The sequence below is a fragment of the Durio zibethinus genome, chromosome 21, assembly GCF_047325235.1.
Source record: "Durio zibethinus cultivar Kanyao isolate XHJ-2024 chromosome 21, ASM4732523v1, whole genome shotgun sequence".
NCBI classification, from domain to species: domain Eukaryota; kingdom Viridiplantae; phylum Streptophyta; class Magnoliopsida; order Malvales; family Malvaceae; genus Durio; species Durio zibethinus.
The window spans coordinates 1,080,657-1,098,931 of NC_143182.1; the positions used below are offsets into that span (position 1 = coordinate 1,080,657).

General features: G+C 33.0%; 3 protein-coding genes across 8 annotated transcripts; 2 read left to right on the forward strand and 1 right to left on the reverse strand.

Annotated features, from left to right (window-relative positions):
• The first annotated feature begins 1,204 nt into the window (after window positions 1-1,204).
• LOC111305848 (diacylglycerol kinase 1-like) lies at window positions 1,205-3,322 on the forward strand. Its single transcript, XM_089750858.1, has 4 exons — window positions 1,205-1,854; window positions 2,332-2,496; window positions 2,694-2,831; window positions 3,138-3,322. Exons 1-4 carry the CDS (start codon window positions 1,780-1,782, stop codon window positions 3,243-3,245), a joined length of 486 nt encoding a protein of 161 aa, XP_089606984.1. The 5' UTR covers window positions 1,205-1,779; the 3' UTR covers window positions 3,246-3,322.
• Window positions 3,323-5,473: 2,151 nt separating this feature from the next.
• On the forward strand, window positions 5,474-8,824 carry LOC111304572 (autophagy-related protein 3-like). Of its 2 annotated transcripts, none has more exons than XM_089750055.1 (10): window positions 5,474-5,827; window positions 6,032-6,102; window positions 6,191-6,307; window positions 6,388-6,554; window positions 6,923-7,008; window positions 7,164-7,215; window positions 7,394-7,459; window positions 7,596-7,723; window positions 8,015-8,117; window positions 8,479-8,824. In XM_089750055.1, exons 1-9 carry the CDS (start codon window positions 5,667-5,669, stop codon window positions 8,109-8,111), a joined length of 945 nt encoding a protein of 314 aa, XP_089606181.1. In that variant the 5' UTR covers window positions 5,474-5,666; the 3' UTR covers window positions 8,112-8,117; window positions 8,479-8,824. The 2 variants fall into 2 exon arrangements, with proteins under 2 accessions (XP_089606181.1, XP_022756967.1); XM_022901232.2 differs by having other exon boundaries at window positions 5,691-5,827; window positions 5,992-6,102; window positions 8,479-8,697.
• On the reverse strand, window positions 8,766-17,987 carry HUB1 (histone mono-ubiquitination 1). 5 transcript variants are annotated; one of them, XR_016331121.1, is made up of 21 exons: window positions 17,120-17,617; window positions 16,293-16,454; window positions 16,069-16,150; window positions 15,599-15,829; window positions 15,317-15,478; window positions 14,729-14,922; window positions 14,563-14,646; window positions 14,349-14,468; window positions 14,061-14,247; window positions 13,799-13,959; window positions 13,618-13,689; window positions 13,340-13,416; window positions 12,388-12,582; window positions 12,037-12,109; window positions 11,864-11,950; window positions 10,938-11,075; window positions 10,655-10,857; window positions 10,385-10,550; window positions 9,808-10,104; window positions 9,144-9,262; window positions 8,766-9,062 (listed from the first exon to the last, which is right to left on the reverse strand). XR_016331121.1 is itself a non-coding variant. In XM_089750053.1 (20 exons), exons 5-20 carry the CDS (start codon window positions 15,783-15,785, stop codon window positions 9,973-9,975), a joined length of 2,238 nt encoding a protein of 745 aa, XP_089606179.1. In that variant the 5' UTR covers window positions 15,786-15,829; window positions 16,069-16,150; window positions 16,293-16,454; window positions 16,575-16,713; window positions 17,120-17,603; the 3' UTR covers window positions 9,641-9,972. The 5 variants fall into 5 exon arrangements, 4 of the variants coding, with proteins under 4 accessions (XP_089606179.1, XP_089606180.1, XP_089606178.1 ...); XM_089750053.1 differs by lacking the exons at window positions 8,766-9,062; window positions 9,144-9,262 and adding an exon at window positions 16,575-16,713 and having other exon boundaries at window positions 9,641-10,104; window positions 17,120-17,603; XM_089750054.1 differs by lacking the exons at window positions 8,766-9,062; window positions 9,144-9,262 and adding an exon at window positions 16,628-16,741 and having other exon boundaries at window positions 9,641-10,104; window positions 17,120-17,252.
• Between the last annotated feature and the right edge of the window lie 288 nt (window positions 17,988-18,275).

The window sequence follows — 18,275 nt, forward strand, 5'->3', positions numbered from 1 at the left end:
TATGATATTATATGACGATAATTTAAATGTCACAGACTTTTATCTTCAAATTTATTTGATGTAAAAATTTTTATGATATTTTTTTTATTTTAGGTAACGTTATAATTTTGTCACTAATTTAAAATTTTATATGTAATGAATTTTTTTAATAAATTTTAGGTGACGCTATTAATTTTTTCACAAATTGAACACTTTAATTAACAATTAATGACATTACAATCTCATTACATTTGGTGTTATATAACAATAATATAAATGTGACTAACTTTTACAGTCAAATTAATTAATTTGATGGGATATTTTTTGTGACATTTTGGATTCTAGGTGATGTTATTTATCCATCACTAATAAGTTTAAATGAATGTATAATTTGTACGTGACGATTTGACTTAACTTATATATACCTATTATTATACCTATTTAAGAATATATATATTTTTACTGAGCATAATTTATTTATGTATTTATATATGAAAATTTTATAATTAAAGAAAACGAATTAAATATTATATTTAATAAAAATTTTAAAATACGCATTTTGCTTATAATTTTAAAAGAAATTTTAAAAATTTAAAATTTTCTAATTTAAAAAATTTGTTAAAAGAATTAAAGTAAAAAATTATTTTTAAATATATATGTATAAAAAAATTTTAAAATATTTTTAGGGGTCATAGCCTCTTAAGCTTTAACGAGGCACTGCTTTTAAGAATGGATGATACTCTACTCATCCATATCTTGCCCATTAATATATTTACTTAGACATTGAGACATTGATGCTATTGAGATTAAATATTGTCAATAAACAAGTTCACATAATTTTATAATGTATAATATATTTAAGTAACATTAACATAAAAAATTTATCACAACTTAAATTTTTAAACTTCAGCACGCCAATGTATATAAAATGATAATTGACTATTTTATTAAAATTCTTATTGCTACTAGCAAGATTGTAATAATGGGATCATAAGTTGAATCGGATGTAAATTTAATCAGTCAATTAATTACTAAGCTAATGTCTTTTAAGATTAGAAGGAAATCAAATACTTCCTTAAAATCAAATATGACAGACTCTTTTATATAAAAAATTTTAAGAAGTCTAATATTTCCTTGGAACCACAAATTATAACTTTTATATAAAAAGTAATTTTAATTAAAATTTCCCTTAAACTCCTAAACTACACCATCTTATTTTCTTTTATTAGGTTTTTCTCATTCCCTCCAAAACCCATGCTAATTACAATCTCGTGAATAGACGGCATGCTAAACACCTGGTTAATGCTCTCCTCTACTCTCATTTGCTAAACTTTCTGCCACCAGATGCAAGACCGTTACTGGTTTTCATCAATAAGAAGAATGGCGCGTAGCGTGGGGATTCCCTCAGGCAACGCTTGAACCGGGTTTTAAATCCTGTTCAGGTTTGATTGATTAGGCATGAATTTTCCTTTTTATTTATTGGTGATGGGGGTGTGGTAGTTGTATGGGGGGAACTATGGGCCAAAAAATAAATGAAATTTCCAATTTCTTTCCTGACTTTTTTTAGTCCCAAAACTGATGAGATTAATTAATGTGGTATTTGTGTATTTTTATGCAGATCCTACAGAGGCATCTACATGATTTAGATTCATTTTGGTCTATGTTTTATTGTGATAATTTTTGTGTTTTCTAGTGATCTGATCTTATTTGGTTGTCCAATTCAATCTTGCTGTAGTTACCTCAATATACCTGCAGTTTATGAATAAAGTGCTTTATGCAAGAGATGGTGCTTAGAGTATAATGGATAGGACTTTTACAGATTTTCCTCGGCAAGTTATAGTAGAAGTGGATGGTGTTGAGATAGAGGTCCCTGAGGTATTGCATGCTAGCTTTTATTTAGTTACATTTGTGAAAATATAGATATGATGTGATGATAGTTCAAAAGAGATTTTCTTTCTTGAGCCTTCTATATATATATATATTGAGCTTTTTTCAGTTGGAACAACAGTTGCACATTTGATTTGATCTTTTGATTATTTTTGAAGAAGTCATTCCTTTTTTTCCTTTGAGAAAAAGATATCTAAAAGGTTACAAGATCTATTTTTCTGTTAGTGAGTCTTCCCTTAAAGCTGTTGTTTTTCATTTTTTGTTTTCTAATTCTCTTGGTTTTATCAGTCCAAACGCTCTCAAACTTATTTTTGGTTATTTAATAGTTTCTATGTCTTTTCCCCATCAGAAGTTTCTTTTTTTTTTTAGAGTGTTTATACATTGATGCTAAAGAGTTTTAATGGTGCAAATAACTATGGATTCTTATCACTGTGGATTTTATGATGTTGTTCTAAATCTATACAGGATGCAGAAGGTGTGCTTGTTGCAAACATTGGAAGCTACATGGGGGGTGTAGACCTTTGGCAAATTGAGGATGAGACATATGAGAATTTTGATCCCCAGTCTATGCATGATAAAATACTAGAGGTCGTGAGCATATCTGGAACTTGGCACCTTGGAAAACTGCAGGTAATCTATTCTCTTAAGGAAAGCGAAGCTGATGCTTTAGTGTTAAAATTGTCTGGCATTTTCAAAGGCATATGATTTCAAGTTGTATCTAATTTGATTCAATGCATTTTGGTTCCTTCTTATTTGAGCTCTGGAAGTTTGACATTGAAGTCTTGACGTGGAATATGTTTCTTAGCTGCTACTTTGTGCTATGACAGGTGGGTCTTTCTCGTGCACGAAGACTTGCACACGGACAGTCAATTAAGATACAGCTCTTTGCTGCATTGCCTGTTCAAATTGATAGAGAACCTTGGTCTGAGCAGCCATGTACATTGCTGATATCACATCATGGACAGGTCCTCTCTCTCTCTTTCATGTACGCATGATATTATACAGCTTGATTCCTTGCAGAGTACTTGGTACATCTTCCAAAGAATTATAAAAGAATCAATTGGCAAGTATTTTCGTTCAGCAAATTTGGCCAGAGTGAAAACTTTTATCTATGATATCTTTTTGTCTACCTAATAAATTAGTGTATCATGTTAGTGTTCTAAATTCAAACTACCTTAAATTTTTTTCAAGAAACCTTATATGATTGTCATTCATATTTGTTGTACTTTATTGATACATTCCTTATTTTTACAACTATATGATTTGGGCAGGCCTTCATGTTGACGATGACAGCTGATGAACCTCTAGGTCATGCAACGGTCGTAATAACGGATGTGCTTGAGAGTGCTGAAACAAATCACATAATTAACGCTTCATAGAAGTGAGCTTTTCTTCAAGAAATGGCATTAAGGCTTGCTTACAAAAAGATAAAGCATAATATGACGTTTGATTTTATTGTTACATTTGACGTTATCTTATAATTATTTGTAACAATAATTATGTTACTAATATTATAATGATTTATCTTTTGTCATTAATATATAAGACTTTATCATTTATTTTGTAATGATTATAATATTTAATGACGTTCTTTTTTATGAATAGTTGACGAAAAATAATGTCATATAAAAAAAAAGTATAAGTTGATGTTTGATTTTATTGTCATGTTTGACATTATCTTATAATTATTCGTGATGATAATTGTCTCACCAATATTATGACGATTTATCTTTTGTCACTAATATATTAGATTTTATCATTTATTTTGTGATGATTATAGCCTTTAATTATGTTTTTGTTTATAAATAGTTGACGAAAACTAACGTTACAAAAATTAACATATAAGATGACGTTTGATTTTATTGTCACAGTAAACATTATCTTACAATCATTGGTGATGATAATTTTATCACTAATATTGCAACAATTTACCTTTCGTCACCAATATATCAAATTTTCTCATTTTTTTGTGACGAATATAGCCTTCAATAACTTTTTTCATAAATAGCTGACGAAAACTAACGTCACAAAAAAATATTGGATGACGTTTTATTTTATTATCACAATAGATTCATAATAGGTGATGATATTTTATTATCGTTATTTTAGATCTTTAACGACGGTGCAAACGTGACAAACTTCATGACGTTTAATTTTTTGTCACGAAATATATAAGGTGACAAAAACTAAATATTTAGTGATATTATTCTATGCGTCACTAATTACCAAATTTATTGTAGTGATTCCATAATTCAGTCGACATAAGACCGAAAGCAAGCTAGTGTCTTTGTCAAATAATGTAGCACAAATTAACGTTCTTGTTTCTTCTTACAAGAGAACATGGCGATCATCAATGTTGTTTTTTTTACTTGCAATGTGTGTGTATATATATATATATATATATATATATATACTACATTTGTGTTTCGTGTGATATGTTAGTAATGTATAAAACATTTAATTTTAATAATCAAAATTTAATCTTTGATAATATCAAATAAAATAAATAATAATTACTTCTTTTCATTTTTTTTACTATCTTTACTTTTTTTTTTTTTTGAGTGTCTTTTAAGGCAACTCAAGATGGATTTTCTTGGGAGACTAAATTTTTAAACAAGGCTGAAATACATAGTCATAGATATAAGATGATTTGCATTATATTATGTAGTATTAAAATTTAGGAGAATTTGCATTGTTTAAATTAGGACAAGTATCAATTCTAAAAATATTTTTTTTTTTTGGGTAAAATTTTCTAGAAATAATTTACAAGAATAAACTCTTCTTATGTAAAATATCATAGACTCTTCTCTTACTATTTCCTAATATAAGCATATAAGAGTGTATTTGATATATAAGATTATGATAAAATATGATAAAATAATATTATAAATATGATTAAATTAAATAATATTATTTTATTTTATATTTGATAGGTGGAAGAAGTAGAATAGAATAATTTTATTTATTGATCACAATAATATTTCTTTAAAGTTTAGACAATTTAAATTATTAATATAATTTTTAAGATTATAACTAAGTTCAATTTCATGATTTAAAAATAATTCTCTCAATTTTGAAAAGATTCAATTATCTTATATTAAAAAGATAATTAATTTTTTTTACAATTATATCTTTTATATATATAAATTAAATATAATATAAAATGATTATTATCGTATTTTGTTCATCATTTTATGCATTAAAACTTATATATTTATCACAATTCTTCAAAATAAATACATAAACCAATCATAATTGATATATTTATTTATTTTTGAAAATTATAATTTGAGAATAAAAGAGAAGATGATTAATTGTATGTTTTTTTATAAATATTTTATGAATCAATTAAATTAAATTTTGAGTTAAATTGATATGATTATTTGACTACCAATTATTTATGAATTACTGGTTCTAATAATTAGTTCTAAAAACCTTTACTTTTTTCAAGTTTTAATGGCAAAGATTTTTTTTTTTTTAATTTCTCTTTGAGAAATTGAGGTTTGACTAATCGATCAGAGCCGTCCGTTGCAAGGACTTGAAGGGTGGGACCTTGGCGATGACCAACTTCGCCAAGTAGGCAACGAGCTCACGGATAGGAGAAGCTATGCGCCACATTGTATCCTTTTTCCCCTTCCAGACTCAACACAAGGCAACGCAATCGAGAATCCCTTTCTCCGTCTAACTCGTCCGTACGGATCTCTAGGGTTTCAAACTTCGTCTTAGATTGAATCGCTAGGGTTTCGATTCTCTTCTCTTCTCTGATCCTATTTCGAATTGAATTAGGAAATTCGAAAAATATGGTGCTTTCTCAGAGGATTCACGAAGCATTCAAAGGAACAGTGGAGAGAATAACAGGGCCGCGAACCGTCTCTGCTTTTAAAGAGAAAGGAGTTTTGAGCGTCTCCGAGTTCATCCTTGCCGGCGATAATCTCGTCTCCAAATGCCCTACCTGGTCTTGGTATTTTCTTCTCCATTCTTTCAAATTTTTTTTTTTAAAGAAAAAGTTTCCAACTTTGTTTTTGATAGTTTTATAATTATATGAATAAATTTTAATCTTCATATTGGATATCGATATTAATGGATTATGATATGGTAAATTTTGAATTTGGTGCCATAATTCAGGGTATAACAATGTAACTCGGTCAATTGTTATGAATGTTAGGGAATCAGGAGAGCCAAGCAAGAGAAAGTCCTATTTACCGGCAGAAAAGCAATACTTGATTACTAGAAATGGTAAATTGACCACCATCTTACTTAAATTCCCATTGAATTGCATATCATGATTAGTAGTAGTAATATTATTTGGTGATTTTGAGGTTAGTCCCTTGCCTAAGGAGGGCTGCATCGGTTGAAGAAGAATATGAAGCTGCTGGAGGAGAGGTTCTTCTTGATAATGAAGACAATGATGGTTGGTTGGCGACTCATGGGAAACCTAAAGGTATCTTCTTCCTTGACGTGGTTACTTGTTTTGAATCTAAGATGAAAATTTGGACTTTATACAACTTCTCTTCTTGACAGATAAAAGTTACGTGGAAGAAAACTTGCCTTCAATGGAGACTTTAGAAATCAAGCAGATGGAGACTGTAAGATCAATACCTTCATATTTTGGGGGTGGTGAAGATGAAGAAAATATACCCGACATGGCTGATTATGAAGAAGCTGACAATGTTATTGAGACTGATGCAGTAAGTCTTAAGAAACTTATTTGATGTCAGATATTCTTGCTGGTAACTGGTTTTCATTGCATTATTGTTATTTTCATTTTGTAAACAATTGCTGTAGATTAGCCGTTAATAAGAGTTGAAAGCTTGTCAACTAACTTCCTATACTAACTTAACGCTACATATCTTGGTTAAATTTTGGAGAAAAAAAAAGACAGTAGAAAGGGAAAGGAAATGAAAGATTATGCTGTGATAAGGTGCACGGATCTAGCTGTTAACTTGTTTTATTGCTTAACAAACCTATCCTGATGGACATGGATTCTAATTTCTTCTGCATACCATAAAGTTTCAAATATTTGTGTACTGATTTTATGTTTCTATGATCAATGCAGGCAACTTTACAATCAACATACCTTGTTGCTCAAGAGCCTGATGATGACAATATTTTATGGACCCGAACATATGATGTCAGTATCACGTAAGACAATTGTGATGTCTGTAAATGTGCTTAGAATTTGTTGTCTGAATATATATTTTTCATTCCGGAACATTGTCACTTGAGCATTTCTTAAGTTGATGTCAAACCTATATCTTATGATGGCTCAAACTTGCCAAACGTTATCTTATTTGCAGGTATGATAAATACTATCAAACTCCTCGTGTCTGGCTTACTGGGTATGACGAGGTAGGTGTTGGAGTTGGAGATTACGGCCATCCCCCTCCCCCCCCCCCCCCCCCCAAAAAAAAAAAACTGCCTTTACTGATTCCTTATAAATATATATATATATATATATTTGTTATTGCAAATGTTAAACTAATCAATTTGGCCGCAAATCATTGTCCTCATCTGAATTTGGTCATAGTCAAGGATGCTTTTACAACCAGAGCTTGTACTAGAGGATGTTAGTCAGGACCATGCACGCAAAACAGTATGCAGTACTTACCAATTCAAAATTTTATCTTTCAATCATTCTTAATCGACAGGAATATATTCAACTTCCTGATCAAATATTATTTTTCTGTATAGAAAAATGTCTTACTCTATACTGCTTTATCTGTATACAGGTTACTATTGAGGACCATCCCCACTTACCTGGAAAGCATGCATCTGTACATCCATGCAGACATGGGGCTGTGATGAAAAAGATCATTGATGTTCTGATGTCACGTGGAGTAGAACCTGAAGTTGATAAGTAAACCTTTTGGTTCCTCATTTTAGTACTATATTGGTGTGAAAACGTGTGCAAGTGTGATAACTATTTGGTGCAATGACTGTCATCATATTTGTTTTCTTACCCTCTTGAAAATGCAGTATACTACTTTAACCTTCTATAACCTACTAAATAGCTGTGCAAAAACATGTGTTCTTTGGGTGCTTGAGTGCAACTAATTTAATTGTTACTGTGAACCAATTCTTTCTGTTAGTTTTTACCATGGGGTGACTTTTTTTACTAATGAATCTATCTCCAACTCAACTATTGCAGGTATCTTTTCTTGTTCTTGAAATTTGTAGCCTCTGTAATCCCAACAATTGAGTATGACTACACCATGGACTTTGATCTTGGCAGCTCCAGTACGTAATTAGAGGTAACTATCAATAACTGAAGGTTTTCTTGGCTTTAGATCTAATTATCTAATCAGTAGTTTCATAAGCAGTTTGTGTTGAGGTTAGCAACACCTTCATTTTTTTCTCTTTGGGTCTATGTACCACCTAAAACCTGCTCTTTCCTTGTACTACTTTACATGGTCAATTTTGAAACTCTAGTACTACTTATCAGTTCATAATACTCAGTAACGCAAAAAATCCTGATGAAGTATCTTTTGAAACTCCAGTACTGCTTATCGGTTCTTAATACTCGTAACCCAAAATTTATTGATGGAGCATCTTTATGCCTGTACAATTTACGTTCTCTAATGTGCTACTTAACTGAATTGAATCCTATTGTAGGATTATACAGCTGTGTAAATTCTGTTATACCTGTAATGCTGAAGCCTCTGCTGGTGTCTCCAATGCTTCCAAGTGTACCTAGCGCTTGATAACCACCCCTCCTTGCATGCGCTGCTTGACAGAATTAGAGAGTCCTGCTTCGCATGTTTGTTCATAAACTACTCGGTCATAACACTTGTAAATACGACCTCTGTTTTCATACTGAAACTTTCTTTTCAACATTGTTATTTGGAACATTGTCCGTGCCACAAATGTTATTTGGTATACCGAGTAGTTGATTGTACGTGGCAAACTTAATTTGGGATTGTGAATCAATAATGCTACTATACATTTGTTGCTACATAAACCAATAGTACTTGATTGTTGAGTGTGAATGATTACATGCTAGAAAATGCTCCAAGTTCACAAAATTTCTAGAGAGGAAGCTGGAACACTAAATAAATTTGCTTACAGCACATGTAATGATATAACATAATCCTTTTATAAACATCAAACAGCCCTCTCCATTATCAATGTTCACTAATGCTTTCAACTGCGTAAACCCATGGCATCCTTCAATCAGAACAAGTAGACAAATTGTAATCCTGAACGCAAAGAGAGACTGATCAAACAAACATTTGTATTATGTCTTCATTAAAACTGGTCATACTTTAGTTATCACTTACAAGTCGGTTTGTAATGTATTCGGCATAGATAATGAAGTGTTGCTTCATAGTAAGATCGCTACTGCTGCCAATAATTTGAGTCATTGCCAAAATCCAGTCATATGTACTCATTTTCATTACTACCTTGAGGAAAACACAAAATCATAGCTAGTTAAATTCAAAGAAAAAGGCTTATGATGCACATACAAAGATTCTCTTTCTCTAGAATAAATAAAACAAAGAAAATCTGATTTTTTTTTTCTAACAGGATACTGTCACAACCAACCAAAAATATACAAAAGGAAAAACTGACGATACTAATAACATGCTATTAGAATCTGTGCAGCCAAAAACTGGAATAACACTCCCAACTGATTTCAGTATCAACTCAATGCCAACTTTCAATGTAGTGAACCAAGGATTTTTTTCTTTTTTTTTTTTGGGGGGGGGGGGGGGGGTGGGGGCGCATAGCATTGTAAATTTTAGTTCATTATTCATCCACGAAACGTTCATGGCTCTGGATATAAAATTTGATCAATTCCGACTAATCTGCAAATAATAACTTGAAAGATTCCAGTGACTCCAAGCATTTAAATGAAGAGGCAAACATCATAAATACAAGAAAATCAAGTCAAACCAACAACTTGGAGCCAAACAAGCAAAATCTGAGAGGATTTGCACTGACCAAATGGACAGGAACCCTCTAGTTCCTGTCAAGATTCTTTTCTAACAACTCTCTAATATAACAATACATGGGAACCTGTGACTGTCCATGCGCCAGGAGTTGTCGCATGCTTGCAAGACGTTGGCTGAATCTCATGGACAAGCAGTTCTGATGAGAGCTCGAATATCAGATATAAACAGGTTTAACATCATTAGCACCAAAGCTTGCAGCACACACTGGACACTTGCGGTGACGACTGTCAGTAATTTTTTGTACACAAGGGTTGCAGAAGAGGTGGTAGCATTTTGTAATGACAACCTGAAGAAGGGACAAACAATCAAGCAAATATAGAGAATAGATGAAGAAAAAACTTTTGAAACAGAATAGCTATAAAAACAATGTTAAAAGAGAATTTCTTCTCTGATAACAAATGCAACAGGTACAAAAAGTCAAAAACCATTCTTGATTCAGTCAAATGGCACAGAAGCACCCTAACCTATTGTCCTTGCAAAAGAGAATAAAAGCACAAGCCACAAAAATAAAGGGCCTAGTTGGACAATTGCCACCTTGAAATACTAAGTCAGGATTGCAGATTTACCTCTTTCGGTCTGTCAAGACAGATACCGCACTTCAGTATTTCCTTGTACTCTCTAAGTTCTTTTTGAAGCCTTTCTAAAATTGAGGATCCTTCAATCTCAGCTCGAAGACGTAACACCTTTCTTCTCACCACTTCCAGTTCCTCTTCAATTCTTTTCTTGCTAAACCTAATAGATGAAAAAAGTGAAAAAAGTGAAAAAAGAGAAACATGAATTCACCCTATGCACTTAGAACAAACTGAAACATAGAAAATACTTATAAATGCACTTACATTTCCCTCTCTAATTCTATCTGCAACTCCACCAGTGCCACTCTACTTTTCTCAATCTTTGATTGTGAGTCCTCCAGTGACTCCCTTGCCTGATGAGATGATCTTCTCAAATCTGACAATCGCTTTTGTGTATTTTCCAATGAAACTGAGTATTGAAATCTTTCTTCTGATAGTTTATGAACCTGGTCTGAGCAGACCCTCAGCTGCAAAAGGAATTGCTCAAGACTCAAAAAAATCATATTACTTCTACAAGATTGTTTCATACAAAATAAATCAAGAATACCTGATCCTCAATTCTTGCAGCTTTCATCTCATAAAACTCAAGGGATGCACTGGCTTGCTGAATCTCCTTCTCCATGGTATGTTTCTCGAAAGTTAGAGCATCATGCAGCTGTTTTGATCTCACACCTTCCAAAACAAGCTGAAAGAGGACCATTGAAGCAACAATGTAAACGTCAAGAAATAGCATGACGAAACTAGAAGCCTGAATCCTTTACAGGAATAGGTTATAATGAAACCGCAGATATTGACTGCTCTTCCAGTTTTAAAATAAGTACATTCAACCACCTTTATATAAAAATTACAAGTCCAATATCACCATTTTTAAATGTCAGTAATATTTGGCCAATAACACTCTGCCCTGATATATTTGGAGGGTTACACTATTCAGAAATCCCATCTCAATAAAATTTTAACACTAAGGTTATCACAAGTCCAATTAACAGATAACTTGGAAAGAAAAAAATATATGAATCTTCATACCAAGAAATAACGCCCAAATAGAGACTAAGTATTGCACCCAACTTCCCATGTTCTATCTCTCCATGTCTAACTTAAGGAAAATGATGCACTACCTTTCACTTTTTAGTTTTCCATGGTTGGGTTGCAAGTGAAAGTTTCAATTCCTTGCCAAACGTCTTTTGCAATTTGTTATGTGCAAGCATCCATAAGCATACAAGGAACTGTTCACTTCTAAATACATCGCTGGTAGCTATCGATAAGTGGAAACATTGAGTTTGAATAAAAGCATAAAGAGTTAAAAAAAATGAACCATATCTAGTCAGCATAAAGGCATAGTTATAAAAATTATCAAGAGATCCCATCACTTTACAGCAGTAAGCAGCAAAAAAAGAAAAGTGGTAAAATGATACTAATATATAAGCTTTTCAATGAGATCACAGAATCTCAAAAACCAAATAAATTGATTACCTTGATGTTATAGTCATCCCTCTCTGTAATTTGCTGCAATAGCTGCTGGTTTTGTGTTTGCATGTCATCATATGCCTGTCCAATAGACTGAGAAAAAAACCAAACTAACAGGCTCAAGAAAACATCATCATAGTACAGAAGGCAGAGCCAAGAGTAAATAACAAGAAACCAACCTCTATTTCAGATAAATAAGCCTCATTTTCTTCATTTTTTGATTTCAAAGCATCAGAAAGCCTAGCCTTATCCCTGAAATAGTAATATACTTAATGTTTTTCACATGCTTCTCATAAACCCATGGTTTGATAAATAAATGCTAGATGAAAAGATAAATAAAGGAAGCAACTACACTAATACCACGTAAACATTTCCATTATACTTACATCTAGGCTAATGAGAATTCAACAGAATAATGTTCAGTGGAATTGTCTAGGCACATTAAATAAAGAGAAATGACAATTGCAGATTTGCTGGAAAGGTCTAGACAATGTCCTCTTTCCAAACATGAAAAAAAAATTAAGTTTAACCTCTTAGAAGCCTCCAGTTTCTGTCGCAACTCAGCAATTTCAGCTTCTGCAGCAGCCAACCTTTGCTGGGATATCGCTTCAGCTTCATTAGCAGTCTTAACACGTAATTCCAAATTTTGCTCATCAAGACAGGATTTCAAACTTTGAACATGAGTCCATGCCTTGTATTCCGAATCCCTCGCCTCCAAAACATCTCTGCAATCAAGGAAAGAAAAAAAGTAAGAATTGGGAACTACACATCAAGAATAGAACCATATCAAGGGTTGCAAGATCAGTAATGTTACTCTAGGTTATTTGTACAACTGAAGTTGAACAAATAACCCAGAATAACAATACTCAATAATTGTTTGAAATATCAATTATATAAAATCAAAATTCCAAATATCAAAGATGCCAATAATCAAAACCTAACCTGTAAACATAGTAAAACCTACATATATGAAAGCAGGCTATATACATTTATAAAACCTATATATATAAGCTCCATAAACCCAAGTTTTAAGCTCACAGGAAAATAAAGCCCACCTAACCCAAATAAAGACATAAAATAAACCAAACAAACAAGTCCACTAATAAATTAAATCCTACTTCTTAATTTAGGTCTAGAATAGACTTTCTTCCAAGTTTTGGAAGAATGTTATCCATCATCAACTAATAACACAATATAACCAGAGGTAGCATATTGTAACCAGTGTAACATAAGATATGCCAGCATTCTCTGGAACCTTCGCTGACAATAATTTCCAAAAATCATAAAGTTAAAATACAGAAGAAACTGATGCTTATTCTAACTCTAAGCAGCACTTAAGGGGAGAAATATGTGAGAGAGATTTGCCAAAACATTGCTAAGGTACCAAGAAAATTCTATGAAAAATAAAGTCAACTTCCATGCATCAAATTAGATGTGAATTAAATGCAGAAAACAAAAGAAAGCATCTCGAACGGATCTAACCTTGAATCAGTAAATTCCCGTCTATACATCTCCAATATCAACTTCAACTCCACATCACTGTCCTTCAAATCCTGGACCTGTAATAAAAATATATATATACACAAATAGATTTTTCCTTTTCCTGAGAAAAAAAAAAGCATAAAAGCTGAGAAGAGCAGATTTTACAAGTAACATTAGGCGTCTTTTCCTTTAATTTGAACAAGTATCAAATTCCTATCACAGGTTTCTTGAACACAGATTTAATAAAAAAATAATAGAGTAACATTAACCAAGCATACCATGGCTTGCAACTTATTTATCTCAGCAAATTGGTCAGCAGATCTGACAGACAAATTCTCACACTCTTTTGCCTGTTCACAAATAATTATTTAAAAATTATTTACAAGCCCATATAGAAAAAAGATCTTTAAGCCCTAGAAGCAAATCCAGGAATACTCACACAACTTAAAAAGTACAAACCTTCCTATCAAGAATACTGGAAAGAGATTGGACGTCAGCCCGGAGAGAATGAATATCCACAGCAGCCTCTTTGTATTTACCTAATTGACTCTGCATAGAACTCATTTCCTCCGGAAACGAAGAAAGCAATCTTTTAAATTCTGCAATTATTTCCTTTCTTCCTGAAATGCAAATGCATTTTACGCAAAATTTCAGCAAAAGAATAGCTATAAGATGAAAACAGCTGATTTAGAATCAGAGAAAACATCATTTGTCCTCCTACCTGGTTCTCTAGATGCCTCTTCCAGCTTAACTTCAATTCTCTTTCTTTCATCAATTTGTCGCTGTATCTCTGCCCCCAGATGAGAAGCTCTAAAATCAGAAACTGCCGATGATCTCCTAAAAATATCAGCTATATCATTTTTTATACTCAACTCCTTTTCTTTCCAAACGAGGTTATCTTTCTCAACCTAAAAGTTTTAGGAGGGAAGTTATAGTCAGCATTGGAATTGGACACCCTCAATAAAAATACAGACAAAAGGCATAAATGAAACTACCGACCAGTAACAACCTGTAGTTTCTCAAATAAATCTTGATAACGGAAAACTTCAGACTTTGACTTTTCTAGTTGATCTCTAACCAAAAGGTACACTTGGGAAGAAGAAATACTCTTTACACTCTTCAATGTGTTCTGTCCATCAGAAATACCCATTCAATTTTATATGACTGAATTAATAGACTTGCATTTAGAAATACAGGAAAAAAAATAATTCAAAAAAGCAAACCTGCAAATTTGATAACTGCTGTAATATTTTTATCCTTTCTTCATGTAAACCTTTTAGTTCTGTTAGTCGAGAAGAAGCTTGTCCCTGCGCAGGTCAAATTAATCATCCTGAATAATTTTCAGTATCAGCAATTTCACAAGATAACTCAAAGGAAAGTAGGAATTACCAACAGCTCTTTGAGGGAAGACTCCATTTCTTGCAGATCTCTATGCTTATCTTTGACTTTTTCGCCAGCAACATGCTTACCGCCAAGGTTTAAGACAGGAAAAAAAGCCCCTTTCGCTGCATCTCTTTCTGCTTTAAGAGTTGCCAATTTGCAATTACTTTCCTGCAGTTCCACAACCGCACTCTCCAATTCACCTTCAAAAGACAAAGCAAAACACAACAATCAAAATTATTGATACTTCAATGACGTTTCATACCTTGCTAGCTTTAACTGGCATTTGAACAACAATGAAAGGGTTATCTCCCGTTGATTGGCCCATCTACAGCTTTAGAGGGAGATAGCAGTTCACCTAAGGTGCAAGAATTGTGCAGATTGAGTAAATTTACATAATTACATTGCAGGCATGCGTACTGATTTTTGTCCACGCCACCACACACATGCAAGATCAATGTATCATAAATGTGTTTAGAACATATCTATGCATGCTACATCTGCTTAGGTCGTAACCTATAATGTTACATCCAGATAACTGATGCTGTCACAACTGCTGAATGAACAGACCAATTCTGACCACATAAAGAAAGTTACCCTTCAGACGTTTAAGTTCAGCCTTATTCTTTGCATCAATATCTCTATGGCTCTGCAATTCTCTTGCCAAAGATCTGTGTTTCAAATGAATATCAGCTATTGCTAATCTCAAATTCTTAACTTTTGATTCAAGTTCAGTAGATGCCTTCTGCCTGCATGAACCTATCATAAAGAGACATTTAACACAGTTAACTGAGTAATCACTTCAGAAAAGAATTATCAAAAAAATGAAAAAAAGAAGACCATATAGAATACAATATACATTTTCCACTAAACACGTACCATAGTTCGGAAGCTCTTTTTCAACTGCAGCATATAATCCATCCTTCAGGCACCATAGGTCATTCATGGCAAGTACTATATTGTGTAAAATGTTCCTAGTCTTTTCAGAGGCAGTCTGTTCTCTATCTTCTTTCATCTGCTCTGGGCAATTACTGGAAAAGGAACTTTCAGTTGCACCTGTCTCCATAAGTCGGCGAAGAAAAGCATCCTCAGTAGGAGATAGAGCCCCATCTATGTAGCAATGCAAAAGCCTTCTCAGCAAGTATGTATGCCAAAAATTAAAAAACCAAAGATAGACAACAGAAGAATTATGTAAAAGTCCTATAAATCAGAGCTGCCAAATTTAACTCAACCTAGTAATTATAAGTTATAACAAGAAAGAAAGCGTAGTCATTGGAATTATGTTAACAGTTCATTACAAAGGGGCTACAACAATATTAAAAGAATGCAAAGCATGGAAAGATTCTCACCCTCTGTATTTGGTGCACATCCACCATCTTGTCTGCTAGACTCTCTTATGTGGATGGAATGTGACTCCAAGTCGGTAATCAGCTATTGTAAAAGGATAATGTCAAATTCCCATCAAGCAATTTACTAAATAAAGCAAAAACCTAAAAGATATAAATGTGACTACCATCTTTTCTGATAAGCAGAAAATGCATAAAATTGTCTAATAGTTTGGACAGGGTCTTACTGCTTCCCAAGATGTATTCACCACTTTCAATGTAGAGTCATATGGCTTTTGTTTCTCCTTCAGTTGAATGAACTTGTTTTCGAGAGAAGAATACTCGACCTTCTGAGCCTCTATCTTTTGTAGAAGCTTTTGATTTCTATATTGCAAAACTGCAGCATCAAGCTGCATCATAGAAATAAAAAGAAGGTGGCATTAGGAGAAGGTTCAAAAAATACGAGTAAAATGAAGAAAACTCTCCAACTTGTGGCTTGAAGTTTCCGATTCTAAAGGAAGATACTTCACCCAAAAAATTAATGAAGTCCAACTTCCAAATCTCCACAGAGCAATCAACCTACCCAAAACCCAAGCAAAACTCTTCTCCCTCCCCAAAATTATAGTAATCTCCCATAGTCACGTCCAAGCACACCAGAGGACCCAAGAACTAGCAATGTTCAACCAAAAGCAGACAACTACATTGAGAAGATTTGTACAAATAGTTACTACAGTAAGGTAAATGAGATCTACAAAAGGGGTTAAGTAGCATTGGCAGCAAATAAGCTTTCATGAAATCCATGATGACCTAAAATAATAGAAAAATGCTCAGAAGTCAAAAGAGAAACAGAATCATATTTCTGGTATCAATATTTAAAGTTTCAAGCATTAGGTCAAAATCATACATGCACATGCATCTATTCGATCACATAAACGAGATTAAAGTACAATCATGATGCTAAAATAGCAATGCCAAATTTGATACATAAGAAAATAATAAGTAACAGTACAAGCATAAATATTCCACTAATCACTTCAAATCAGAAAATTAACAAAAGTAGCAACAAAGACAGCACCTTTTTCTCCTCAGAAATTGGTGAGAATGGTTGCTTCTTTGCGGCAACAGCAGTGGGCGATATGGAGCTAAAGTGACGCCGTTTTCGGTCAGCCTCACCGGTGCTCCCCATTGAACCCAACCCACACTCACAAACCCTAAAAACCCACCCAACCCAACCTTTATTCACATCAAGGCCAAGTGGAATATCCACTTCAAAAGAAAAAAAAAAAAAAAAAAACCTTAATCTTAACCTAATGAATCAAAAATTAGTGGTCATGTAACAAAATCCTAGCCGATTAATCCGTTCGAAAACCCTATTTCCGCAAATTGAAATCCCTAACCGATAGGATTTCTTTTTAAAACCCCAACTATATTGAAAGTTTAATCGGAAACAAAAAAAAAAAGGAATAAAAATCACTTTCTAATTAATTATAATAATAAGAGTTGTTGCAGTTTCTTTCACCCTTTACTTTCTCTCCATCTTTAAAAAGTAAAAATAAAATGAACAAAATAGTTTGGGCTGGGGTTGGGTAAATGGGGGTATTGAATGAATGAGTTTGAAATTTCGTGAATGATAGAAGGGTAGTTTTGGAACTTGTGAAACACTTTTTTTTTTTTTGGTGGTGTGTTTATGCTTACACACACCTGGCAGTTTCTGTTGGAGAGGAATGTCGTAAAGGCTAAGGAGGCGGAAGTGGTGAATAATGACTACGACACAGGGAACGGTACGCAAGAGAGTGAGGGGTGGAATCTGATTGGGTGAACAAGGTGAAAGACTGTTCAATGGAGTGTTTGGTTTGACTTGAGGGTTCTCATTGCAGCGTTGAAACCTTCGCGTCTGTCAGAATGGCGTATTTCCCAACTACAGCAACAGGATTTATATTCCTAAAAGAGATATTGGTGTTAGATTTACTTTTAAAACCAACTGGAACCACATATCTGGTCAACTTGTTGCTGATGTTTTCTATTTCTTTTGTCTCAACTTGCTAACTCCTTTTTCCTTTGCACCAAACAAACGGGTACGACAGAAAGAAAAAGAACTTTATACATAAAGGGGTTTCCCTTCCATGATCTAAATTAAGATACCGTCCGTCCATTTACAAAAATTTATCTCATCAACAAGAACAAATACGTAATTCCAAAACCATAAAAGTGCCAAGAGAAATAATTATAAT